A 26,998-nucleotide genomic window follows, 5' to 3' on the forward strand; every position below is an offset into this window, starting at 1 on the left:
TTTTATCCTCCTTCATCATATTTGTGTTTCCTACAAACTATAGTAGATTATTTTATTATGACATTTCTATGGAAGCCTGATATTAATTAATCATGGGATTTCTCAAGTGCAGGCAAGAACTGTGCAAGAATTGTTCACAGAACTCCCCGGTTGCACAAAGGCAGTTAAAATAAAAGCAGAAGTAAGGGGAGGTGGCCTTCAAAATAAAAGCTGCACTAATTTGGAGCACGCTTTAGTTGACACAGTCACAGAAACCACAAATAATGGTGAATTTGTCATCGAGTCATAAAGTAAAACATTTACTTATTGATTGTTACGTAAAAACTGATGAAATTTCTCTGCACACAGCTCAACCCAAAAAACCCCCCAAAAACCCTGCTCGCTGTCTCACTTACTGCCGACATATTTATTGTTTTACGACAGTAACGATTTATCGTTCACATCCCTTATTTTTCAGCTCATTTCCCAGAAGCTTTTCTCATAATTAATTGGTGTTTGGCTGGTAATTAGTCACATATTTCCAAGAAAGGTCTTACACAACTTGGTACTTATTTTAAGGAAATCCTATGGTTATTAAGTACCTGCTTGTTATATTGAGTTTTTAAGAAAACAATAATTATGTTGCAGTTAGGTGAAAATAGTTCAAAAACAGACGTCAGTGTCTGTCAGTCAGTTTCCGAGAAGAACTAATCTTTCTCGTTTCCTAGAAAGAAAATCCTTTCCATTGACGTACTGTCACCTCTGAGACAGAAACAACAAAACCTGAACATTAAAGACGTCAATAAAGTAAACGTCAATGCAAACCAGCTGTAGTGGATTGCATTAGACTGTGTAGTTGTACCTGATGAAGTGGTGAAGTGTTGTTACTGTACATAGTTGATGCTGTAGATAAATTATCCATCAGGACAAAGAGAGTGAAACCTTTGCCTTTTCTACTTGTTTTGATGACATGAAGTTTTAAAGAAGACATAAACTCCTTCTTGACCTAATTACGTGGATTTACCGAGTATTTTTTCAGGGACTTCCTGTGTCTGTGGTGTTCTGCAGAAAGGTTCATTGTCCTTTATGGCATTTTCCTGTAAGCTATAATAGTTGTTTGTGCTGTGATATCTCCATGGTGATCTCATATTTATTAACTCAAGGATTTCTGAAGTAATATTCAAATGGTGCTGTCAAACCAACATCTAGGGGGAACTCACGTGGTGCGGCGGAAGGCAGAAGGGGACAGGACAGGACCAAGAAGCTGTAAATTACATTTTAGTTCTCACACGTCCAAACAGCAACGACACGAGAACAGAAACAGAGTATTTCCTGAATGAGAGGTCGGTCGGTCCCACCTCCTCTCTCAGCCCGGCTGGACATCAGGAGGATCTGTCACAGCCACAGCACACGCCCAGGCTGATGTACGTGGACGTGACTAATGGTAAATGAGCTGTTATTACATTTTCATGTTCTTTGGAGCAGTTAGGGTTCAGTGTGGGGATGAGCCACAGCCAAGCTCTGAATATAATCTGGTTACAGGACGTTTTTAAATATTACACACAGGTTAATGTTCTCATTACCTCACCAGTGTTATTCGTCAATGACTGACTGGTTATACAGCTTGATGAGCTGTACAGTGTTTTCTACTCCACTCTCATCACAGAGATTCATGTCTAATCTCTCGCCTCTGGACCTGATCCAGCTGACCTGATGACTGTGAGCAAAACTGTCAATAAAAAGTTTAATGTTTAAGTGTATCTTGCTGTCTAGGAAGGGTCCCCAACCTAAGGGTCAGGCCCCTGCAAAGGGTCACAAGATAAATCCGAGGGGTCATAAGATGATTAAAAAGAGAAAAGAAGAAAAAACTGTTCTGATGCACAAACTTTAGTCTTTTTTTATTTTTTATTTTTACCAACTTCCAGCATTTTATTCTAAAATGTTCCACAACAGGAAGTTCTGTAATAATCTCAGGGGCTTTACGGACACGTTGGGTCCTGTGCAGTGGTGGACTCCGCCCCCTCCCTCCACCTGAGCACCTGCCGTACCTGCGCGCACAGGTAGCGCGGCGTCGCAGAGCCACGGTCCGGGGACCAGGAGCGGCTGCGGGGGGACTTGTGTCGGCCATGGCGGAGTCGCAGCTGGTTTGTCTGGACGATGAACACGTCAACGAGAAGATCCCGGAGTCCAGGCCCGAGTTCTACTACAGCGAGGAGCAGCGGGCGGCGCTGGAGCAGCTGCTGCGGAGCGGGGACGGCGCCTTCAAGACGCGGCTCCGAGAGGACAACATCAGGGACTTCCTGTCCGCCAGGGAGGTCAGGGCCGTCCGGAAAACCTTCCGTGAGTACGAGCTGGACAGCGACTCCGAGTCCGGGGAGCATGAGAAGTCCAAGGAGTCCTCCAGCGCCGACTCGGGGGTCCACTCCACCTACTGGCCCCAGATGTCGGACACCGAGGTCCCGTCTCTGGACATCGGCTGGCCGGGCAGCAGCGGGCTCTACAAGGGGGTGACCCGGGTGTCCGTGTACACCCACCCGCCCAAAGAGCCAGGGCCGCACATCAAGGAGGTGGTGAGGAGGCTGATCCAGGAGGCGCACAAGGTACCTTCAGCTGCACTGCAGGAGATGAAAGCACATATTAGTGGTGGTGCTTTCAAGTTTACACTTTTATTTGGCCAAAAGTTAAAAACCCGAATGTGCTCAGTTCACAATTTAACAGAAAAAACTGAAATCATGAGCAAATGTTTCTGCTTCAAAGATCTAAAACTATTCATCATTATCAAATTAGAAACCAATTAACTGTTGTGTGTTTAGAGACTAATTGTTGTAGCCTTTGAAGAGAAGACTGACTCAATGCCAAAAAACAAAAAACAAGAGTCCATACATTTCATTTTCATTTTCATTTTCAGCCTGTTTCCAATAATTTAGCGTCAGGGAATCACTGACATTAAGTTCTTCTGCAGCATTATTTCTTTCTTTGGCCTCCAGCTGCAGTGATTAGTCCCAACAGAAAATATTTTCATAATCAAATTGTTGATTTAAGTCAAACATTTTCTGTTTCCAGCTTCTTTTTTAAAAATGTTTTTCTTTGATGAAAAGAAAGAAACAAAACAGTTATTTTGGGGATTCGGGCTGTTGGTCAGAAAAATAATGAGACATTTGAGAACCTCACCTTGACAGGAATTTTTCATTATTTTTTGAAATTTTACTGACAAAACAGTTAATTGATGAACTGAAAATAATCAGCAAATGGCTGAAAAATAAACTCCAGAATCGCTTTATTTTTTATTCTCCGTGTGAAAATCAGCCAAAAAGAGGAAAACCTTCAATCAGACTCTCATAAAGACGACAATTTCTACTTTCTACCTTTCAGTCTGCAGTCATTTGCCATAATTGATTCATGTTTTATTCCCTGGTTCCACCATCTCATTGTTCCAAATATGAATTAATGCTGGTTTTCCTACAGTGTGGGTCAAACATTAGTCGTTATTTAAGGAAGTAATCAATGATAAAGCCCATTGTCATTAAACTTTGCAGTAAAATTCATCCAGTAGGGAATTCACCCGCTGAGATCAGGGCAGATCGACCTGAAGTCTGCAGCTTGTGTTACAGAAGCATTTTTTCACGCTGCTGCTGTGCTGGAAAATAACTGACCATGTAATAAAACTGGCCTCCTGCACTTCATGGAGAAAAAAACCAGGCCCTGACCTACTTGGCCCACATCTGAATAATAGTTGTGAAATATTTAAAATGATTGGCTACAGGTGATCATGTGACTGTGACTCACCTACGCCAGTGAAAGAGACAAAGACCCTCAGGCTGAGAGCAATTACTGTCACTCTCCATCTGTCCTGAGTGTGGATTCAGGTAGTTAATGACATTTTAAATTTACGCTGTCAGGTAACAAGGATTTATTTTAATTATTTAAATCCAAAGAAAATACTCAGTGAAGTATAGATGTTATCACGGATTATTAGACATTGAGTCTCTGGGCACAGACTTGTAAAAGTCTTAATGTTCTTAATGAGAGCTGACATACAACAGCACAATTTATTCACAATTTCACTCATTTTTAAAGCAAAAACATCAAACATTTGCTTCTTCCAGCTTTTAAAGTGTGAATATTTTCTGCTTTTCCTTAGAGCTGCAACAATAATTATAATCATATCTAATAATCACTTTTTTGACATTTATAAAAAAAGATTTGCTGCTTCCACCCTCAAAAACATAACTACATGATGCTTTTCTTTGTCATATATGATCATATATGATTATTGGTTTTTGAACCAAACAAGATTTATGTTATAAATTATAATGTTTTTCACATATTCTGACATTTTATAGACGAAACTATGAATCTTAGTTGTAGTCTTTCTTTTCCAAATGATAGTAAACTATGCATGTCTTTGGTTTTCAGCTGAAACAATGAATTTAAAAATGTTATTTTATAAAAATGTGATGAACAAATTGTTTTACACACGAAAACGTATCAGTGGATTGAGAAATAAATTATGAGATTAATCAGTCAGGACGTTATGAAGTGAAGTTAGTTGCAGCTCATGTAGACATCAACTTGACTATAAACAAAACACTATTGAGTGGATGTCATTAACAACAGTGGGACACAGTTTTGCTTATATTTGTCATATTGTGATATATATTGATATTGACAGTTGTTCTGTTGATTTAAACCCAGATAACTGCAGGGACTCAGCTACGGCGCATCTGTCATGACAAGTTGCAACGAGTTAATCCAGTTATCGTTGCTGTAAATGTGGTAGTGAAAATAAAAGTGGCAGTTCAGTTTCCATTATCACAGTCCGCTGCACTGAACCTTTTAGCCTAGATGGACACAGTATTAAAAACACCTGCAGAGCTCAGTACACCTCAACAACACCACAAACCACATCCTCCAAAATGATTATGCAGTTGAATCAGCTGCTCCTGAAACAGCTTCAACAAAAGCTGAACGTGAGGGAGGGTTTATTACAGCACTGCTGTAGAGTCTTTGTTCACATAAAATCAATCAGATCTTCTAGAGGATTGATATGTGAAACTGCACCTGGTTGCAAAGGCAATAGTGAAATGTCTTTTCTGTTATTTATGTGCTGTACAGTAGACTGCAGTAAAATCACACACAGGTGAAGCGCAGGTACAGAAATATCCCCGGGCACGTTTAGGCATCTCTCACCCATAAAAACCAAAAGAGAATCAGAATTTGCACATGCAGAGTTTTCCATGGAAGGGCTCACCAAGCCCACGGCACCAGCAACACAGTTTAAAGACGAAGGGAGAGTCGTGTGCAGGTTTTAACAAGCTGAGTCATACGTGGCGCAGACGTTAAAGGTCGAGCTGCTGTAAATGTCGGCTGCACATCAGGACTTGCAGCAGAAGGATAAAGACTCGCTCAGCCTCCCCCACGATCCTGCAGCCAAACCTCTACTTCGTTTCTCTCTCACCCACTCAGATTCCCACCGCTCCCTCTGATTGGTTGACCTGCAAGGTATGCGCAAAAAAAAAAAAAAAAAAAGCTAAAGCTAAAGAGCCAGATGTTTGGCAGAGAGAGTTTGTTCGAACTGGCACAAAAGCACCAAAAACCATCTCAGTGTAGTTTTACATCTCCTCTCTCAGGCTTCTCTCTGGAGCTCTAGTAACAACAGGTCAGTGAGCCAATCAGAAGAGAGGATCTGAGCCTGTCTGTGGTGACTGCTTTGTTGTGACATCACAAAGTTCCAGAAGTCCAGACGGCTGGTTTTAAGGCTCAGTGTCTGAATACAGGCTGTGTGCATTTCTCTCTGGACTGAGGCTTTGATACTTTCACAGGATTAATATAGAACCTAGACCTGCTTTATAATCACAAACACAGGGACATCTACCTTCAGACTGTGTGGAGCTTTAACTTTACTGCCGCGCAGCGTTGGACTCTCACTGAGGCGGCTGAGGTTGTTGCGTAGGTGAAGCTCTTCTTGTGTGTGAAACTGTTTTAGAAGAAATTGCTGTTTCAGTCTGGATGGAAAACTGAACGGACAAAAAAGATGCTCATAGATACAAGATTTGAAATGGATGAACTGTGATTTTGGGGCTGGTCGATCAGAGCTCCTATGGGTGAATAACTGAACATACTTCAGAAGACAAGTTTATTACAGTGGCCCACTCAGGGCCTTGACAGTTTAATTAGCTGCTCACAAGCTGTGATCAAACCCATCATCTGCTCCTGAAAGCCCAACAAGTACTTCAACACTTGTGCATTTCAGGAGTATAAATTGTCTCTCTTATTCCTACAGAAAAGTAAACACACGTTCAGGTGTGAGGCAGATATTGACTCTATAAGAGATCATTACCTCAGATCAAGCGATGGAGCCCAGCTGTGTAATTTATGTCATGATGAGCTGTGGATTGAGCAGAAATGGTTTCGAGCCGAGTGGAGAATTAATATGTTTCTGGTTCAACTGCATTCAAGAGTGAGAGCTTTTAAATCCACATGCAGTCTTAGAGTCTCATAATTACAATGAAATAAAGCAGTTTTCCAGTAGAGTGAGATGATCATGTTTTTATTTTCTGAAACAAGGCAGAATGAAGCAGGGAACTACAGCAGCATCAGAACAGGTACAATGAATAGTTGCGTAAAAAAAGAAGAGCAAAAGCCGTCTCTCTTCTGATTGGCTGACCGTTTTCTGAGTGATCCAATGAAAATATAGCAGATTTTAGGTAAACATTCAGAGAAACCGAATCCTACATGGTTGCATGGTGGGTCCAGGTGGGCGGGGCTTGGGACATTGACTGCTTTGTTGTGACATCACAAAATCACAGAAATCCTGACGGCTGGTTTTAAGGCTCAGTGTCTGAATACAGGCTGTGTGCATTTCTCTTTGATACTTTCACAGTATTAATATAGAACCTAGACCTGCTTTATAATCACAAACACATGGACATCTACCTTTAGACTGTGTGGAGCTTTAAAACTGAAGTATAAAACTACAAGGGCTGTTTTTACCCTTAAGTTTATGTACAAATTAAACCAGATATAATATGTTAATTTGTGAACTTTAGAGCTGCAGGTCAGCTGTTTACTTTTTATGATCCGTGTAATTTCAACTTGTATGGATTTGCTGTCACATGTGAAACTCTGCCTCTCTGCCAGGAGAACTTGTGGCTCAGGCCCAAACATGTAGGACCACAGCTGCAACAAGGAAATGGAAAAATCCTCACATGATCATTTTAAACTGCGCCCAAGATGTAAAAACCCAGTGTGGCCGTAAAACGCTGAACAAAGTCATCAAGTGTTTAAAGAAGACAGACAGTCGTAAATGTGGACTGAAAACAGGAATACTGTGGACTGATACGTGTCCTGTACTGAATGTGCTGGGCCCTGAACACAGTCACTGCCGGTTAATTAATGAAGAGCTGCATGTTAATTGCAGCTGTTGTGGAACTGTGGTAAAACTGCCTGGATTGACCTTTTATTTAATCACCTGGAAAAACAAGTTCCAGTGAAGAAACAACGGTTACTTCCTCTCTGAGTGACGTGCTCACAGTTTGTGTGTCTTTGTGTTCGCTGACAGTGGGAGTGGTGAAAAAGTTTTATTCGTCCTAATGTTGCAGTAGGTGTGTTTGTGTACCAGCTGCTCAGAGAGGTGAATCTGAACTCAATCACCCAGAAATCTTGAGATGTGACATCATCAGTGACACGCTCACAGCTCAGTGATCTTCACCAGGAAAACAAACGAGTGAGAGTCTGAATGAGCCTGGTTTCATTTACACGTTCTGGTGTTTCTGCTACTTCTACACATATTTGTAGTATAGTACTCTGTTATAGGATTGTAGTATTTGCAGTATGAAGTAAGTACTTCATACTGCGAACTAGCAAAAATGCTTATAATTAAGAAAAAATGCCCAATGTGAGTGTTACACTATAATATGTTAGAGTATCTGATTATTACTGATGCATTAGTGTATAAGTAGCATCTTACAGTTATAGTTGGTTGAGGCGCTACATATTTAGATTTTAGTTAAGAATTATATACATATTTATCTACATCGAGTCAGTTGTAAAAATGTTCTTTCTTTGTGCATTCACATAGTTAAAAACAATAATAGGATATAACAGATATAATGTCCATATTTCCATTTCTTTTCAATGATATGTGAATTTAGATTCAAGAACTCAGGGATAAACTGATTAATTCTGTGGATTCACAATTTAGTCAATACAAACCACAACATTTAAATTACACTTTACTTATAATTTATGCAAAAAACTTTGATGATGGCCTTAAAACACAGTAAATTACATTACAAAACAACACTTTTTCATGAACAGTTTACTGCTGGATTATGTCAAAAATAATTGGAAATGCTGTTTGTAACTTCACTAATAAAAAAATCAACAGGCTTGTTGTGGCTTGTTGTCGGCTGTAACACAACAGTAAAAAGAAACAAATACTATCTAACGACTGACTCGAAGGGCAAACGGATGAAATGAAAGTCCTGACGTTTCAGTGAAGTGTAATAAACTTCATGTGACGGGGCTGTGGGCGGACAGTCATCCAGTTTCATAAGATCATCGTTACAGTGGGCGTTAAATCTTCATCTGTTAGGTAACTTCAGCTGTTAGTGCAGTACAGTATTTCTCTTTGTGTAAGTATCACGAAGTATCCCCCCCCCCCCCCCCCCCCTGTGTTTCCCAGGTGGTGGCCATAGTCATGGACCTCCTCACGGACCTGCAGATCCTCCAGGACCTGCTGGATGTCTCTTCACGGCGCGGGGTGGCTGTGTACGCTGTGCTGGAGGCCAAGGGAGTGCCCCACTTCCTGGATATGTGCACTCGGCTGCAGATTAACGCGGTGCATCTGCGGGTGAGGACTGAGCTCAGGCCTGACAGAGCGCCGCAGAGGGAGGAGGCTCGCTCACACAATACACAAAGAGAATATTAACATGGGAAGTTTGAAGCGCCTCAGTGGGTCACGGCAGGGACTGTTCAGGAAAGAGACAACATGAGCACAGATGTGTTTGATCTGGTCAACCTGGTAAAACCTGACAGTAACTGACCTAATTCAGTAGCTCTGTTATATAAATAAATAGCTGCCACTTTCTGATAAGCACCGTTATAAAGGCTGTAATTAATGAATGGTTAATAAATTATTTACTAATACTATTTAGACAAGTTATAAGCCATTAATAAGAAAAAACCTTTGGGTTTCCAAGTTGTGGAAAATCCTAGTTAGCTCTTTAAAGCTCCACACAGTCTAAAGGTAGATGTCCATGTGTTTGTGATTATAAAGCAGGTCTAGGTTCTATATTAATACTGTGAAAGTATCAAAGCCTCAGTCCACAGAGAAATGCACACAGCCTGTATTCAGACACTGATCCTCACTCACTGCTCTCAGCCGTGCATCGAGCCCCGCCCACCTGGATCCTTGCAGGATTTGGTTTCTCTGAGTGTTTACCTGAAATATGCTATATTTTATTATTGGATCACTCAGAAGAGTCAGCCAATCAGAAGAGAGGTTTAGAGCCTCTCTTCTGATTGGGAAGCCTGAGAGAGATGTAAAACTACACTGAGATGGTTTTTGGTTCTTAGAACCACAAATATATCTTTTTATGGTAATCAACACAGGATGAGAGTAAAATCTGGACCAGGTCAACTTCGTGTCTGTGGTGTTTGCAGCTGCCTGTGTACACGTCTGTAATCAAGTGTAACCAAGGTCTTAAAAATGCCGTCTCCTCAGTCAACTTAACACCACGACTCAGGTAACGTCGACAGCTCACATCGTTATCTCGTTACATCATCATCATCTTACTTTTATGATTTAACATTTAATACGAGCTGCAGAACCTGAGGAATGACAGTAAGTGCTGGTGTAGATCAGAGCGAACAGCAGTGCACTGAGCCAGACTGTCATCCTATCTCCTCTGGGACACAATACCCAGCCTTATCTGCTCCTCGCAGAGTTTTGTAGCTGAGGTCTGGTTGAGCTGGAGCACTGGAGTACCTGGCTCCAGTGGCGTCAGTTGATAAGGCTGTGAAAGGCCTTTTCAGAGCACTGGGCTCTGTTACTCTTACTTCTCACAAATGAACATTCATAGATTCTGAGAACGGATCCAAAGACTGTAACTCGATGCTGCACCTCTACAGCAGAGGAGAGCCTCCTCCCAGGGTGTCCACTCAGTGTTAACGTCTCCTTTTATTCCTGTTTCTCTTCCCTTTAAGTAAACACATGCAGCTCAAGGGTTTGGGTTTCACCCTTTATTTCTTGGGAAAGTTGACTTTATGTGGCAAGGTGTGACAGCGCAGTTTGACTTGGCGTCACCGTAAATCAACCAGTCGTGCATGATGTATCAAGGCACCTTTGATAGCTGCGGCTGAGTGCATTTACTCAGTTCTACCTGTGTAATTCTAAGCCAGGTGAAGTGTGTAATTAAGCGGGTGTTTCTTTACAGAGTCTCCGTGTGCGGATGGTGAGAGGTGCAGGGCTGGCCCTGTCCTTTGGAAAACTGCCCGGCTCCTTATGCTCCAAGTACATGCTGGTGGACGGAGAGAAAGTCATGTTCGGGTCGTACAGGTGAGCTCTGAATATCCAGCAGTGCCTGAACTCTCTTAAACAATTCAGCCAGTCACAGCTGAGACAGGAGTGACTGGACTTTTTAAAGCTCCCACCCAGTCTAGAGGTAGATGTCCCTGTGTTTGTGATTATAAAGCAGGTCTAGGTTCTATATTAATACTGTGAAAGTATCAAAGCCTCAGTCCACAGAGAAATGCACACAGCCTGTATTCAGAAACTGAGCCTTAAAACCAGCCGTCAGGACTTCTGTGACTTTGTGATGTCACAATAAAGCAGTCACCGCCCTAAGCCATGCCCCAAAACCCGCCCACCTGGACCCACCATCCAACCATGTAAGATTTAATGATTTTAGTGTTTACCTGAAATCTGCTATATATTTATTGGATCATTCAGAAAACAGTCAGCCAATCAGAAGAGAGGCTCAGATCCTCTCCTCTGATTGGCTGAATGACCTGTAGTTACTAGAGCTCCAGAGAGAAGCCTGAGAGAGGAGATGTAAAACTACACTGAGATGGTTTTTGGTTCTTAAAACCACAGATATATCTTCTGATGGAGATCAACACTTCAGAGAAAACACAGGAAAACTGTAAAATATGGGAATTTAAAGGGATTTTAACACCACATAGAATTTTGTTTATTAGCTGTTCCACATTACAGGTCAAAGTAAAATATAAAACAATATTTTTAATAAGCACCAACTGAAAGCATTTATTGGTATTTATATACATTTCTGTAGTTCAGAACCTTCCACCAGTATAATATATAATTCCTGATAATGTTCCCGATTATTCATCAGGAAACACAACAGAGACCTGGACTGACTCTGAAAGCAGCAGCTACAGCAGAATAGAAAATCAGCCAAGCACACTAAGTGACTTTGTGAAGCATATTGAACTTGTTGAATGACTGGAAATCTTTCTGAAGCACTTTTCTCTACATTAACTGTTGGGCCTGCTCATAAATCATTTGTTATAGATCAACCTGTCGTCCGTCTGATTGAGGCAGAAGCGTAAAACCTGTGTGAGATTATTATGCAGACGCAAAGTTTTTTTAAGTGCTTATTTGAAGTGATTAACGAGGTTCAGAGAGATAATTACAACACCTCCGTCTGTTAACCCTTACACTCCCATCGCAGGTGTGGAGAGACAGACGTTAGTGCTGTTGTTGTAAACATGAACTGTGACAACGGTGACATGTCATATTTAAAATACAGTGAGGAAAACAAATGAAATGTACAATATTTAAACAAATTAACAGAAGATATAGTTTTACCATATGAAATCCATTACAAGGTGGTTATTGTTACATTATTAAGAGTCAGTAATACGCCTTTATTTACTATTTATAAACAGTCTATTAACATTTATGTGCAGTTGTAAGCAACTCTATCTCCTCCTGTTGTCACCTTGAAGTGGAGGCTGCAGTCTAAACAGATAATAAATGATAATAGAGTAAAACACAGTGGTAATAATATAAAATATGTCCTTCTAGGTGACAAACACTCAAAATATCCTCACATCTGCTCATGACTGAATTTATCAAATGTCTGTGTCTCCACTGACTCTTTTAAAAAAGAAATCATCTGATTTCAATGTTTTGGATACCAAATACAGAGTTAAGCTGTTGTGACTCACCTGTCCACACGTCATCTGTCTCACCTGTCAGTGAGTCCCCTGGTCAACCACATTCGTGACCACAAAGCAGGTTTCACTTTGCCCTATGAACAGTCGTGAAACATTAAAGTCAAAACTGGAATGACTGATTCAGACCAAGTGAAATGAGCACAGTCGTGTTTTGACTCTGATCTTCGTTATGACTCAAGTTTACATCTCTTCCTGCTTCTGAGGGCTGCTACATGAAAAGAGCTTTAAATGTCTGCACACTGACACGGCTGTGGTCACCAGTGACAGTGATCCTCCCGAAACAAAGGTTGCAGTTTGAAGCATAAAGACATTTTTAAAAGAATAGTTCAAAATGTTGGGAAATCTGCTCATTTCTTCTTGCTGTGGTTAAATGAGAAGGTTGATTCCACTCATAATATGAAGCAGGTGGTTAGCTTAGCTTAGCATAAAGATACCTTTCAGGCATCAGTACAGCAAGAGTCAGGCCAGCAGCTCCACTTTGACTTTTCCACATATGATGCTAACCTAGTGGGGGTGGGTGGTGGGTCCCAGGGAGATGGAGAGGGGGAGGAGGAGGGGCACACAGCCTGGGCGCTCATGTGCTTGAGAGACAAAAGAGGCGTTAGAATAATGCGGTAATTTCAGGAATTTGACAATAATGTCGTCGGCAGGACAACCCAGGCTTTACTGTGGATACACTGGGTATGAGTGATTCACTGAGACTGACAGGAGCCGCACTTAGTGATGCCACAGTTAACGTGGGCACAGCTGGTGACGCAAAGCGAAAATCCTCTGTAGACCAGACTGTCTCGTTTTGGTCCAGCCTTTGCGGTTGATGTTCGTAGACCGCATCCTTTAAAGGATGCAACCTCTGAATTTGGGACACAGCTACAGTCTGAGTGTGGGATCTGTCCCCTAATCCAACTCGGCAAGAAAGCGAGTTAGCACATTTAGCAAAACGTCAAGCTATACTTTTTATTTCCTTTTATTTTAACGTGCGTTGAACTTTATGGTTGGGTTTACTCTCTGCTCTCTACCTGCAGCTTCACCTGGAGTTCGTCTCGGATGGACAGGAACACGATCACGGTGATGTCGGGACAGATCGTGGACTTCTTCGACAACGACTTCAGGGAGCTGTACGCCGTGTCTGAGCAGGTCGACCTCTACAGGGAATTCAACATCACCAAGCCGCCTATCGCTACGCCCATCAGGAAGCCAAAGGTGGAGCAAATCTTACCTCCGCCTGTCTCCACGTCTCGCTTTCAAGTATCAGTCGGGGACTCCAAACAGATCGACCTGAAGGTGCCTGCTCATAAATACCACAATCCTAAGTACTCTCTGGTTTTTGGGAACAGCATGGGCCTCACAGGTTCCCTACAGGACCTGTCAGGTACCAGGGACTCGCTGGTCGGTGGGCTGAACCAGAGGTACGGCCTGCAGTCCAGCTTGATTCATGCCAGCAGGAACGGCAGGGAAAAGGTGGACAGGGTCCCGCCACAGAGTCCCGGTTCACCTGCAGAGGAGGAGGATGAGGATGGAAAGGGAGGCTCAAAGAAGAACCAGTCGCCTGGAGCGAAGAAACAGCGCAGCTCCTTCAGGCACTTTCTCAAAGGCAGAGGAGCCAATCAGAGCACAGAGACTATAGAGGAAGGTGTGGTCACTCCTCAGAGCCCGACCCCGACCTCCAAAGTGTCAGAGATCAACGGCGTTGCAGGAGGTGAGCTGGAGGACTCGTTTGAGATCATTGAGAAACCAGGTCCGCTGAAATCCAAAACCAAGAAGCCGTCAAAGGTCATTCAGAGGAGCATGTCTCTGCAGACCATCAACGCAGGAGACGAAGACGGTACGTGATCAGATATCTGTCACCTTTTCTTTGTTTCACTGTGGTCCGTATCAGGACTGCAGCTACCGATCATTTTGTTATTACATTCATCTAAAGAGTATCTTCTTATTGTTCTATTAATTCTTTGATCAGAAAACTGTGGAAATGGGTTCCAACTGTAGAAGAGTAAAATATGGACCTTAAATGTATTTGTCTCTTTGTTTGAACAGGATTTAAAAGCCGGCGGCGGCACCAGAAGAAGAACTGCATCCAGTCATGAGATCAAAAACAAAGAGTCTGTCGTCAGGACGATAAAGAGCAGCTGGAGGATCTGATGGTTAAACATTGTGTAACAGCTGAGTCAGTGCGGGACCTCACTGAAACCAGGTCATGTCAGGCGCCGTCTCCGGCCTGTTGTACTGCTGCAGTCTGGGTGAAAGTCCTTTGCTGGTGCATCATGGGAATCAGCACCAAATCAACCAATCATGTGAGGAAGAACTCCAAACTATCTCACCTTGCAGCCAAAGGGCTGATGGGAGATTTTCATTGCCATTATTTAGTTTTTTTTATGTTTTTTGTATTAAATTATTCTACAGTTAAAGTGTTGTTTTTAAGTTTTACACTTGCATGCTTGAACCTAAACACCATAAGAGCAGCTGCGGCACGACCCAGGTGGTGTGGGCGGATTACGTCACACCTGTGGTTGCTATGGAGACAGGAAAAGTAATCAGCTGTGCTGTTGTGCCTGGGTTTCGGTTTACTGGGACCCTTGGTAACAGAGTTAGTGTTCAGAGTGGGTTGTACAGGCTGTGAATAATGTAGAGTGTCGACACGGCCCTGCTTCATCAGAGGAGGTTGTTTCGCTGCACGAGGACTTGTGTGTTTTGCACTTTGGCCTTTTGTTTTCATCCAGGTGAAACTGGAAGAAATTAAAATGTGAATCCTTCAGAACCACTTGATCCACGAATAATCACTATTTTGTAGCAGAAATGGAATTTAATAAAAAGAAAACGTTTTTTATTTGATAATAAATAAAAGTGTTTTGCGTGATTAAATGTCAAGTAAATTCAAGTGTAAATAAATATGTGGGTTCTTCAGCAAGTCAAGCATCTTATGAAAAGGTTCATTTAACAGATTAATTTTGTGATGCTCAGTCAAACTGCTCCTGGTCTGTTGATGACCTAAAGGAGTAAAGGTCTGATGTAGAGATCCACTTGCAAGTTTTCCAGTGTCGTTGGACCAGAGAGGTTTGAGTAAGAGTCATCATTAACAGGGTCTGGAATTAGAAATGATTAAAGACCCTCCAATAAGAATCAAGTGTTTCACCTCGTTAACGTCCACATGATGTTTTTATATAATAAAGACATGATGAGTGAAATAATCAGTCAGCACCATGACTGACTGTTTCCACCTTGAACTGCAGTGAACCAATGACAGTCTCATAAAAACTGATTCAGACAGTCAGGGATTCATACGTCAAATAACCTGAGGAACCAACCCTGTCAACTTGTAGGGATGGGGGGCGGAGCTAAATACACCTGAAACCTTGTCAGTACAGAGAGCCAGAGTTAGCATGAGCACAACCCCTAACACTGTGTCAGCCACTAACAAGCTAACAAACAACATAAACTAATAAAAGATGCTAACTACGCTAACGGTTCTGATCCGTCTGCTAGTCTCTGATTCTGGTCTCAACAGACTCCTCATCTGAGTCTGGGTCTGACTGAGGCTCCAACATGAGGCTGAGTCTCTCTGATGTTTCCTCCTCTAACATCTTCATCCTCTGCTCTCTCACCTGGACACCTGGAGCCAGCAGGTGGTGGGCGGGGCCAAGGCTGAGGAGTTCTCACTGAGGACGTCAGAGAAGATGAGCTTCAGACCAGTTTTTGATTTTTGTCTTTTTAACTTTATATGTGGGAAAACCACAAATAAATGTTGTAAAATGACAATATTGTCACTGTGTGTATAAATAGATGAATAGATTAACTCACTGACCAGTTAGTTTTTTTTTAACTCACATTTCTCTGAACAGTTTTCACTTCTGCAAAAGATGCAGCTCTGTGCACACACACACATCTGTGCCAGAGCCTGGTTCACAGTCAGTTTTCGGATGGTTCAGTTCTGGCTCTGTGACCCTGGGGTTGTAGTTCATGTCCCTGATCTCTTCACCTCTTCCTGGTTACTCGGTTCTGCCAGACCTGGTCCTGGTGCTTCCACACTTCCTCCATTTCCCATTTACTGAATCCACTGTTCTCCTGGGAACACTCAGAGCTTTAGAACTGGTTTTATAGCCTTATTCTGATTTGTTCTTCATCACAGTTTTATCCCAGAATTGTGGCTCTGTAGACTCTGTCCAATCATTTCAGTTTGCAGCAAACAGGAAGCAGCTGACCACAGTTTGGAGTCACAACAAAGGGTCTGAATACTTTTGTCAGTGATAGCTTTTAGTTTCTGATGTTTCGTAAATTTTTAAACATGTTTTCACTTTGTCATTGTGGGTTAATGTGTGAGGGTCATTTTATCCATTTAAAATTAAAGCTACAGCACAAAATGCAGGAGTGTGAAAACTTTCTGAAGCCACTGCAAACAAGCAAAAGGAATATATATCTGATTCTGCATGGCCTGTAATAAACAAACTACAAAATGATTCCTTATTTGCAGTAATGACACTTTGTCATTTCCTCCTCAGTCAAACATGCAGGTCCAGTTTATGGTGACTGGGAGGTAGAACTAATAGGAAGAAAGGAAATATGTGATTATTATTTTTACTCAAACAGCAGTGACGACTGCAGGACATCAAACAACGGAGAGGTACAGCAACGTCAACACAACAGGTGATGTCCCGTCCTCTGCAGACGCCTGAGGAAGTTTGTTTTCCACAGGTGAGTCAACACACTCACACCTTCGCCTGTTTGAGGAGGACGCCGAGGGAAAAATATTATGTCAAAAAGCAAATGTTCTTGTGTGTGTGTACCAGCTTCCAGGAAACCACATCTCTGTATCTCAGCATCAAACACACACACACACACACACAAACAGGAACTTCACAGGAAAAGATTGAATTCTTTATGTGATAATTACAGAGCTGAGAATAACATGATAACACAGAGTCGTATTAATGTGATTAATGTGACACAGTGAGTCACAGTGAAGGTAAATATTTGAACGTGAACTTCCTGGTGAAAGAAGTGACGTGTGGTGATGATGCAGCGCCATCTGCTGGACAAACACTCACAGAAACAGAGTCAGAATAAACCAGTTTATTATACAGGATAGTTTGATCTTCTCATCAGCATAAAGTCATTAATTTACACAGAAAATAATTAAAAATTGCTAAAAATACGCTCAAAAATATATCTAAATAAAATATACTGTACAATTTCTACTTAGTCATAAGTTAATTTAAGAACTTGACAATATTTTTTTAGCTTTTTCTATTTACATCAATTTAATAAAGCTCTGTTCTGAAACTGTGATTGATGTTTTAAAGAAGATAAGGACTGGATTTATATTTTATCTACTTGAAAAGCTCTGGGTCTGTGCGGTGAACCCTCCACAAATCCCTCATGAAACAACCCAGAGCAGGTTTAACAAAGTGCTACATACTCCGCTCCAACTGATCCAATCAGCAAGATCTCAGCTTTAATCTCTGTGTGAACAGCTGATCTGGGTTAGAAACGTCAGCTGCTGTTTCTACCTCCAAACAGCTACAGCCATGGACGGACCCCCCCCCAAAGCCTCCTACTGCAAGACAGCATTTGTGTGTCTTTGTGGTCGTTTTGTATCAGTTCTATCTAGTTTTGTGTGTCTGTGGTCATTTTGTGGTCGTTTTGCATCACTTTGTGACCATTTTCTGTTATTCTGTGGTCGTTTTGCGTCTCTTTGTAGTTGTTTTGTGATCACTTTGAGTCTCTCTGATTATTTTGAGTCATTTTTCTTGTCATTTTCAGTTTATTTATGGCTTTTGTAGTTTCATGTCTCTCTTTTTTTGCACCTATTCGTCATCATTTTGTGTTTGTTTTGACTTGTTTGCATCTCTTTGTTGTCATTTGACTGTCCAGCAAGAAGTCACTTCATACAGAGGCCCGGCCGGAGGGGGGGGTGGGGGCCCATGCCTGCACCTGTCCCCAGGTTCAGTAGTCCATCCATGACACTAACAGTAGGGAAGGTGGAGTGGGTTCTGCCGCTGCAGCAGATGTGTGTCAGCCCCTGACGTTGGAGCATTAGTGCGTTTGCAGTTTGCAGAAGTAAAGTGAAGACTTTACACTTCAAGCCACAAAAAGTCCACCACAGCGCCACTTCCCAATTTATACATTTCTGTGAAATGCTGAAGTTTTGTTTTTCCTGAACAAACTCTGCCACAGAAGCACAGGATGATTAATCCATAAATATCCGGTGGCCACACTCTGATGCTGTTTCCACTGATGTCTGGAGTTTTGGTCCTAGGAGGAAGTGTTGCTGATGACCTTCCTCTTCCGCAGAGACACCAAGTCATAGAAAGGGTCCTTGGTGATGCTCGCCCTGAGACAGAAGATTGAGACGTTCGAAAGTGAAAGAACAGTCGTAGCAGCTTTTTCATTGTTGCCTGCTCATACAGTCATTGTTCCTGCTATTTTCATTATTGATTCATTTGTTGGGTTCTTCTTTGATTATTAAATCATTGGCTGAGTCTATAAAAATGTCAGAAAATACTGAAAAATTCCCGTCACAGTTTCACCTCTTTAAATTCCTTGATTTCAACCTGCAGATGTTTGATATCTCTGACTCCAGATGTTCATGCACAAAACCCAAGGTAACATCTGGATTAAACTATAATTAATATAATTTAATTATGATTAAAATAGCTCCTGATCAACTAATCATTATCGGTAACTCCACTAAGATTCATACTATATCTCCGACATCCACTCAAACCAGGATCCCTCACCAGCCTCCCACCGACAAACACAAACACAGCTGTATTCTGTATTTCTTTATAAAACAGAACCATGTATACACACGCCTTTATAATTCTGATGAAAAGAATGCGTCTGCATATTTCTGGTTTTGAGCAGACACTTAGTTTTAGTCATGAATCTACACAGAGTTTTGTGGATGTTACTGGTTCCAGCCAGAACACTGTCCAGCACAAAACCTCCTTTATGAATGAGCTGCGGTTTTAGATTTGACTGTAGCTCTCCTGATCATCTTAACTCTTTATGTTCCTGTGTTCCAGCTTCAGCCTTGACAAGCACTGACTGTCTGAGGCACATGTCCTCCCACATGCTCCCCGCAGCATCAGCAGCTCTCACCTGATGGCGTCGATCCAGCTGTCCCGTTCTTCTGCAGTGGCTGCGCTGAGCTTATAGGACTGGTGTTTACCCTGCACCACTCGCCCTTTGTTCTCCGTTTTGCAGGCCTTGATCTTTTGTCCTTTAGGGTTATATAACTCCAGACAGTACTGTTCAAACACACACATGTGGCACCATCACTTCATATGCTTTCTGTTTGTTTTTAATAGTCCTCTAAAGCCCTGTGACTCACTGTTTTCACCACTTGTGTTAGAAAACTAGCAGCTTCTGTGTGATTCATGAAGATTTGTTGCAGCATAAAATGTGTGTGGAGGCTCAACACTCCTTCACACACTTCACAGCAAAAGTAAATAACACTCTACCGATTTGCTTGTGTCTTGCAGCTCCCTGACGCACAGGTTCTCCAGAGGAATAATCCCGATCGGATCTTTATCCTGGAGGAGGAGACAGAGATTATACAGACAGATTCCACCTTTTAACCACAGGAAGGATGTTTGACATTTGCATGTTTTGTTGTCAGAGATGTTTCCTTAGCAGCAGAGACGGAGACTGATACTCACTGTGGTGTATTCAAAGTAGTACAGGCAGCTGTCTGTCAAAATAAACCACCTCCTCTTCCAGGTTTTAACGCGGCCACCTTGAACAAAGACAAATAACAATTTACAGAGATGTTTTAATCTCACCTGAAATCCTACAGGCTACTCAGTGTGGTGCAGACATAATCATCTCACCCATTTTAAGGAGCCAGCCCTCTCTGTCTGGATTAAAAAACGTCAGTGTGAGGTCGTTCCCATCATCCTCTGGGATTTTAAACGGCTCGCTGCGGATGCTCGTGTAAAGTTTCTGAAAACAATTCAAAGCAGAAGAGAATATCAGTTTCAACATCCAATGTAGACTGGAGCTTTTTCAAAGTATGATTGTCCTGATTAAGACTGAAGAGGAAGAAGCCTTTGGTTCAGTAAACACAAAAATACCCTCATGGAGAAGCCTTTAATTGTCATTTGTAGCAGAAAAAGTGGCAAAAATAAATGAACTCATTATAAAAAAAAATGTCTCAAAAAGAGCAGAAAATGAAAACTGAGAAACTTGGAGATAATTGAACAATAGAAGAACAAAACATCAGCACGACGTCGAGCAGCTGACCGTGAGCAGCTCGGTGGGCAGGTCTTTCCCGTTGTTGATGCCACTGTTCATGGAGAAGAATCGCTGCAGGCTGGGTTTGTCTTTCACGTTGGGGTTGTGGAGACTCGTGTTGAGCATGATGATGGCGAAAGACAGGATGTAGCAGGTGTCTATCACACACACACACAGGGAAGACAGAAAACCACAGTGTTTCCTCCGGCTCTGTGTCATTTTCACTTCTTCACCTGCATAAATTGCACCCATTAAAAATAACAGGTCTGTATCAGTGCTGCCTGAGAAAAACGCTTCTGTTGAACAATGTGAAAGATGAAAAGCTACCGTGAAAGGAATCAAAATTGATTCTTCTCTCCGGCAGATAATTCAGCTCCTGTCATCATCAATCAGGTGAGATGAAAACTCCAGTGTTCCTACCTGTGGACTGGAAGACCCCTGGGTTACAGTCACAGTAACGAGTTGCAAATGCCTCCATCATCCTGTCAATCTTCTGAGCCTCTCCTGGGAGACGAAAGCTCCACAGAAACTGCCTGTAAGAAAAAAAAGAGGTGTAAGAAAAACACACACGAGGGATGACTTCTACATCATAAAAAAAAAAAAAAAAAAAAACACGACTAAAGGCAAAACTGCTGCAACATTTCATGCAGACTTTCACACTCGCTAAAATGCAGAAGTTATTTTGTGATGCTAACCTCAGCGCCTGCACCAGATTCAGGTCTGAGAATTCATGCAGGCCCACGAAGGCTTTCAGTATCTCCAGATGCATTTCCTCCCTGTGTGAAAAGAAGACAGGAAATAATAATAATCTGGACATCGGCACCAAAACCCATTTATAATTAAAACTGGAGAGAAGAAGTTTGAATAAAGACTCAGCAACCAAATGTTTGTACTCAGGGTTTTGCACTTTCTGCAGATTTGCACTACAACAGTGTGAAAATGCTCCATTATAGGTAAAAGTCCTGCAATGAAAATGTTATTTAAGTAAAGAATTAACGTGTGTGCAGCATTTTAATGTTGTAGTTACTGAAGTTGGAGCTAATTTTAACTACTTTGTTAATTGCTTGGTGGTTTAATCCTCAACAATTTGCCACACACTGGTATGTTTTTTCAGCTGTCAGACAGATGTAGGGCTCCAAAAGTAAATAAGCTTAAGTATAAAGTAGCATAAAATGAAAATAAGTAAAGAACAAACACATGAACATTGTACTGTAGTTCTTAACTCCAGTAGAAGTGCTCAGTGTTGCTACATGCACAGTGTTGTACCTCTCGCCCAGAAAATTTCCAATGGCGGTCTTGTTCAGTCCCTCCTCTTTGTAAAGAAACTCTGCCACCGACTCTGCTCGCCATTCCAGCAGGTCGTTGTCAACCAGGTAATGGACGCCCTGCAGGAAGTCCAGATTGTATTAACAGTATTTGGAAACCAGAGGCATGCAAATCAGCTGAGTTAAGTCGAATGGTTGTTCATTAAAAGAATCTAAGTTTTTGATCAGAGGTTTTATTTGCGTGTCAGTGTAGAGGGCAGGAAATAAGTAAATAATTCATGTTGAATTGTGTTTAAATTCTTATCAGTGCTGCAAACTCGTAACCAGTCATATCACGCATTGAGAAAGTTTTCTTTTTCTCCTTTAGAGCCACTGCTGCCATTAATCACCAGAGCAGAGGATGAGAGAGGCTGAATGAACATTTCTTTATCTCTTAATCTCAGTGAGTGTTGAAAACTTCAAAATATGACCTTTTATTCTGAGAGCGTACTCCTGCTAAGTGCTTCTTCAAATCAATTCCACTTAAAGAGACCCTTAACCCCAAGAAGTCTTAAAGCTTCTTGCTCGCCCACTCGCACACATCCTCAGGCCTGAGCGCAGACCGTTCGCAGGCTGAGGGACGCAGACAGGAAGGATAGAAAAAGATGGAGGTCGCTGTGGTAAAGTGGCGCTTCTGCCCCACTTCAGGGAACGGGATGTGGTTTTTCTCGCTATTGCTCATCCTCTGTGCCTGTGCACTGTTTGCACTTCTGCATATTACACACACACCGCTCAGTTCAACACACATCAGCTGTGTGCAGAGTTATCTTTGCTGTCATCTTGCTCTCGACCTTCAGATGGAGCGAAGCTGAAGTGAGTGAAAGTGTAATACCACCTACTGTCCCTTTAACTGTGGTCTCAGGTGAACCAGAATAACACAGTGTTTCTCCATGAACTGTAGAATTAAATGGCTCGTAACCAGTCACAACTACAGTGTCACGCACTTTGATAGACCTCTGTGAAAGTTCTGTTTACTCTGTCTGCATTGGGAGATCAGATAAAAGGGTTTGGTCTGATGGTCAAGTGAGGCTGTGAACACACGATTCAACGTGAAACACAGGTTGTACTGAGCTGTTGTAAAACATCAAATGACGAAAAGCGGTTAAGGCAAAACTTTCCGACCACTAAAAGCTTTTAGATGCTGCAACAACACGTTAGACCTTCGGAGCAAGAAATCAGTCAAATCTATGATCATTACATTGTCTTTTCGTGTTTATAAACACAAATGCATGTGTGTGTGTGTGTGTGTGTGTGTGTGTGTGTGTGTGTGTGTATTAAAAACTCACCATTTTGGGGTCCATGTTGAATTTCTTTTTCCCACGTAAGAATCTTCTGTTCCTCACAACCTTTTTACTGCAACAATAGGCAAAGAAAAATGTCAACATTTTTCATTATAAACATGAAGACTTTTTACAAATAATCTATGAATATATTAATAATAATTATTATTATAATAATATAAATGTTATATTAAGTTTTGTCTATTGTGAAATTAGTATTCTTTACAATTAGGAAGTGTAAAACTGAAATTATTTGTTTTTCTGACTTGATAAAGATGACTTCATTTATGATTAATCACCTATTAAATAGTCATCAATTAACTTTCCGTTAATCCTGAAATGAACCAAAATGAAAAGTTGATTTTCTGAATGATTAAGGATCAAGTGGTGGGTGTTGGAGGTTTGGGGGTTTGGTAGGGTGGAGGCTGCATTACTGAGAAACTGAGGTTATCATGCCAGTAAAAAGTTCAGCAGAATGAAGTGTCATATCATTATCACTTTCTGAAAGCAGCGACAAATGTCACAGGAAGTCCAAATATGAAGGCAGCAGCATGCACACGTTACCAGAAATGTCGCAACACCATTTTGCCTAAATGTGTTCTGTCACAGAGCTCAGTAAATGTGACCAGACCTTCTCCACCATGAGCCTAGGGCGTTTAACAGTTTAAATACTAACATTAAAGTAACAGTCAAACTACTTACCTGAGGTTATATACTAAATAGTTAGCTCTAAGTAATATCACAGTTGAAACCAGTTGAAACTATATATAGTCTCCGCCTTATTGGAGTGGTCAAGATCCGCTGGTTAACAAATACAATAATACTTAAGTACAGAATTGTAATGTAGATTGTTATAATTCAATTTACAATACAATACAGTAACATAGCAAATTAGATCTGCTCACACCATTTGAATTTTGAGTCTTGATTTCTGCATCTGCTTACTTGACCACTCCAATATGTCAAATCCCTGAAAACCATTAGCTATAAATTATGTTTAGCAGTTGAAATAGTTAGCTAAAAGCTTTGTATTAAAAGTAGTTGGCTAAAAGTGTTGACAGTGGAAATAGTTAGCTAAAGTAACATATTAATGGTAGTTAGCTAAAAGTATTAGCAGTTGAAATAGTTAGCTAAAAGCAATATATTAACAGTAGTTAGCTAAAAATGTTGACAGTGGAAATAGTTAGCTAAAAGCTTTGTATTAACAGTAGTTAGCTAAAAGTGTTGACAGTGGAAATAGTTAGCTAAAGTAACATATTAACAGTAGTTAGCTAAAAGTATTAACAGTTGAAATAGTTAGCTAAAAGCTTTGTATTAACAGTAGTTAGCTAAAAGTGTTGACAGTGGAAATAGTTCGCTAACAGTAAGATATTAATGGTAGTTAGCTAAAAGTATTAGCAGTTGAAATAGTTAGCTAAAACCAATAGATTAACAGTAGTTGGCTAAAAGTGTTGACAGTGGAAATAGTTAGCTAAAGTAACATATTAATGGTAGTTAGCTAAAAGTATTAACAGTTGAAATAGTTAGCTAAAAGCTTTGTATTAAGAGTAGTTAGCTAAAAGTATTAGCGGTTGAAATAGTTAGCTAAAAGCTATGTGTTAAGAGTAGTTAGCTAAAAAATAATGTATTGACAATAGTTAGCTAAAAGTAGGTCTCTAACAGTTTAAATGGTTAGCTAATAGTATTAACAGTTGAACTAGTTAGCTAAAAGTATTAACAGTTGAACTAGTTAGCTAAAAGTATTTACAGTTGAACTAGTTAGCTAAAAGTATTTACAGTTGAAATAGTTAGCTAAAAGTAATTTATCAACAGTAGTTAGCTGAAAGTATAAACAGTTTAAATATAAGTTAGCTAAGCTAAGAGTAATGTAGCAGTTTTTGTTTTTTAAACAATGAGCTAAAAGAAATGTATTAACACATTGCAACAGATTGGTAGAAATAGTTAGCTCTAAGTAAGCAATGGCTTAACAGTTGGATTTTAGCTAAAATTAGTCTAATGGATCAACAACTGAAATGGATAATTAAATGACTAAGTGGTTGAAATAAATGGCAGTGGAGCTACTCATCTGACAGGTCCACAGGTTGTATGAATAAAGGTAAAGCACCGCTGCTGTATATGAAGCATTTTCAAGCAAAATGGTTCAAAACATCAATATTAACGGTTTCAGTCACAGTTTCCATGACACAAAGCAAAAAAAGTGCAGAGGCTGCACGCAAAGGAAAATTTTTCTGAAAGAATTGCAACAGAGCAGATTGCATGAGTTTGTCAGATTGAGCATTAAGTGGTGTGGGACTCCACTGCATCACAGTGTCACTTAAGTAAGAGACAGAGGCTGCTGACTCACAGAAGAGCTGCAGTAAAAAAATCCTCATACTCACTCCTGCTCCTTCATTTCAGGGCTGTGGATTTCTGGCATCTCCAGCCTCAGCTTCTGTGGGAAGAAGTTGAGAATGAGAGCAGAGACGGTTTGTTATTACGTCACAGACACCCGTACACTCAATCGTCGGCTGTATGACCATGGCCATTTGTGTTATGTGCTGTTATGAAATAACCTTCATATCTCTATTAAAGGTTGATGAATGAAATGTAATGTGTGCTGTGATAAACTCTGTTGTGGCTGGCAGGAGAGGCAGCGGGGAGAAGAATAATGATGGATTTTAATGTAAGACCTTGGAGAGATGCATTCACTGCAGTACCTGGATGTCGTCCAGCAGCTCAAACTTGTGAATCTTGATGGTTTTACTCGGCCTCCTCTCTGCTGGAGTCAGTGTCGGTGGAACTGTGAAGCAACAATAAGCATCAACACTGGAGCAGTCACAGTTCAGGATGGTGACATTTATTTGATGAAGCAGTCAGTAGACATTTAAGCGTTGTGGAGTGTCGTAACAATCTCGCTCTCACAGACCAGAATGTATCACAACTTCATCCTTCACTGGTTAGAGAAGTGGTCAATGAATGAGAGGAAGAAAAATGGCTGGAAATGGCTGATCTCCTACTCCTTTCATTCGATTTATAGTGCAGTTAAAGGACAAATCGTCTTAATTTGTGGGTGGTTTTATCCAGGCTGAATATTTGCAGCATAATAATAGTGAAATTTAGATTTTGTTGTTGGTTATTTAGGTTTCAAATGATACAAAAGTTGAACTGGCAAATTTTTGTTAGTTGTAGTGAAATGAAAAATTATTTACGAGAAGATGTTTTTGTCAACATCACTGAATAGTGTGCAATACACAAAATCTAACTTAGCAGCATTTTATGTTAAAATAAACCAGACAAATGAGGTGACAAAAAATACTCAACATCGTCCCACAACAAACTTTGTATTTGTATTTGATAAGCACCTCTCTATAATAATGTATAAATATGATAACAATGATGATAATAACAATAAAAGTGTACCTTTCCCCCAGAGGAAGCTGTCTTTTCTGCGTATGGCCATATTGTTGATGTTGCAGAGCGACTGAACGGCTGCACAGGAAGCAGAGTGTCAGAGTGAAAAAATGGGCCGTCGCTGCCATTGTCAGAGCTGTGACACCGAAGAGACTCCAAGTTCACCCAACAGCCGCTCTTACAACATCTCAGATGACGTGCATAGCAAAATGTTGACATGTGTGTGAGGATATTTCCTCATGAAACAGAAATCTCATTCATGACCTGCACTGCTACAACTATTATTACACCACATTACACCTATTATTACTAATACTAGTTCTGAAATAGCCACAGCTGCTACTCACGTCAAACATCACCAAGTACCTCACAAAAAACATTAAACAAAGAAATAAACAATAAACCTGCACAGAAAAAGGAAACATAAAGAAGCCATACTAACATTACTGCACTGCTTAAGGTGCAGTGGTTTGGTAATTTGGTTTTTACATTAATGGTGCAGTACACAAGATACATAAAATAGACTTGGTACTAGTGGTGGAAGATGAGCTCAGATCATTTACATAAGTAAAAGTATCAATCTTCAGCTTAAAAATAAGTAAAAGTCCTATTTTT

The 26,998-nt window shown here is 40.9% G+C and overlaps 2 protein-coding genes across 3 annotated transcripts; one reads left to right on the top strand and one right to left on the bottom strand.

Moving 5' to 3' along the window:
• The first annotated feature begins 1,271 nt into the window (after positions 1 to 1,271).
• On the top strand, positions 1,272 to 15,314 carry fam83fa (family with sequence similarity 83 member Fa). The gene is made up of 6 exons (XM_071466377.1): positions 1,272 to 1,423; positions 1,933 to 2,579; positions 8,666 to 8,833; positions 10,419 to 10,540; positions 13,206 to 14,005; positions 14,215 to 15,314. The coding sequence occupies exons 1-6, from the start codon at positions 1,402 to 1,404 to the stop codon at positions 14,262 to 14,264; spliced, it is 1,809 nt and encodes a 602-aa protein (XP_071322478.1). The 5' UTR covers positions 1,272 to 1,401; the 3' UTR covers positions 14,265 to 15,314.
• Positions 15,315 to 17,229: 1,915 nt separating this feature from the next.
• LOC139611606 (cytohesin-4-like) lies at positions 17,230 to 26,539 on the bottom strand. 2 transcript variants are annotated; one of them, XM_071466413.1, is made up of 13 exons: positions 26,393 to 26,539; positions 25,690 to 25,772; positions 25,372 to 25,424; positions 23,000 to 23,066; positions 21,676 to 21,794; positions 21,105 to 21,185; positions 20,830 to 20,942; positions 20,419 to 20,567; positions 20,007 to 20,118; positions 19,836 to 19,912; positions 19,638 to 19,709; positions 19,276 to 19,424; positions 17,230 to 18,505 (listed from the first exon to the last, which is right to left on the bottom strand). In XM_071466413.1, exons 1-13 carry the CDS (start codon positions 26,430 to 26,432, stop codon positions 18,427 to 18,429), a joined length of 1,194 nt encoding a protein of 397 aa, XP_071322514.1. In that variant the 5' UTR covers positions 26,433 to 26,539; the 3' UTR covers positions 17,230 to 18,426. The 2 variants fall into 2 exon arrangements, with proteins under 2 accessions (XP_071322514.1, XP_071322523.1); XM_071466422.1 differs by lacking the exons at positions 25,372 to 25,424; positions 25,690 to 25,772; positions 26,393 to 26,539 and adding an exon at positions 23,293 to 23,420 and having other exon boundaries at positions 18,284 to 18,505.
• Positions 26,540 to 26,998: the final 459 nt, after the last annotated feature.

The sequence above is a fragment of the Trachinotus anak genome, unplaced genomic scaffold, assembly GCF_046630095.1.
Source record: "Trachinotus anak isolate AG129_WGS33_773 ecotype Australia unplaced genomic scaffold, CSIRO_AGI_Tana_v1 ptg000003l, whole genome shotgun sequence".
NCBI classification, from domain to species: domain Eukaryota; kingdom Metazoa; phylum Chordata; class Actinopteri; order Carangiformes; family Carangidae; genus Trachinotus; species Trachinotus anak.

What these genes read in the sequence shown, in the direction of transcription:
- fam83fa (XM_071466377.1), top strand. Translation starts at nt 1,402, where the DNA reads ATGTACGTGGACGTGACTAATG. An exon ending in TGATCCAGGAGGCGCACAAG is followed by an intron (nt 2,580 to 8,665) that starts GTACCTTCAGCT and finishes TGTGTTTCCCAG; the next exon opens with GTGGTGGCCATAGTCATGGA. An exon ending in GTCATGTTCGGGTCGTACAG is followed by an intron (nt 10,541 to 13,205) that starts GTGAGCTCTGAA and finishes CTCTACCTGCAG; the next exon opens with CTTCACCTGGAGTTCGTCTC.
- LOC139611606 (XM_071466413.1), bottom strand. Translation starts at nt 26,432, where the DNA reads ATGGCCATACGCAGAAAAGACAGCTTCCTCTGGGGGAAAG. An exon ending in AATCTGGTGCAGGCGCTGAG is followed by an intron (nt 20,943 to 21,104) that starts GTTAGCATCACA and finishes TTTTTCTTACAG; the next exon opens with GCAGTTTCTGTGGAGCTTTC. An exon ending in GGGCTGGCTCCTTAAAATGG is followed by an intron (nt 19,913 to 20,006) that starts GTGAGATGATTA and finishes TCTTTGTTCAAG; the next exon opens with GTGGCCGCGTTAAAACCTGG.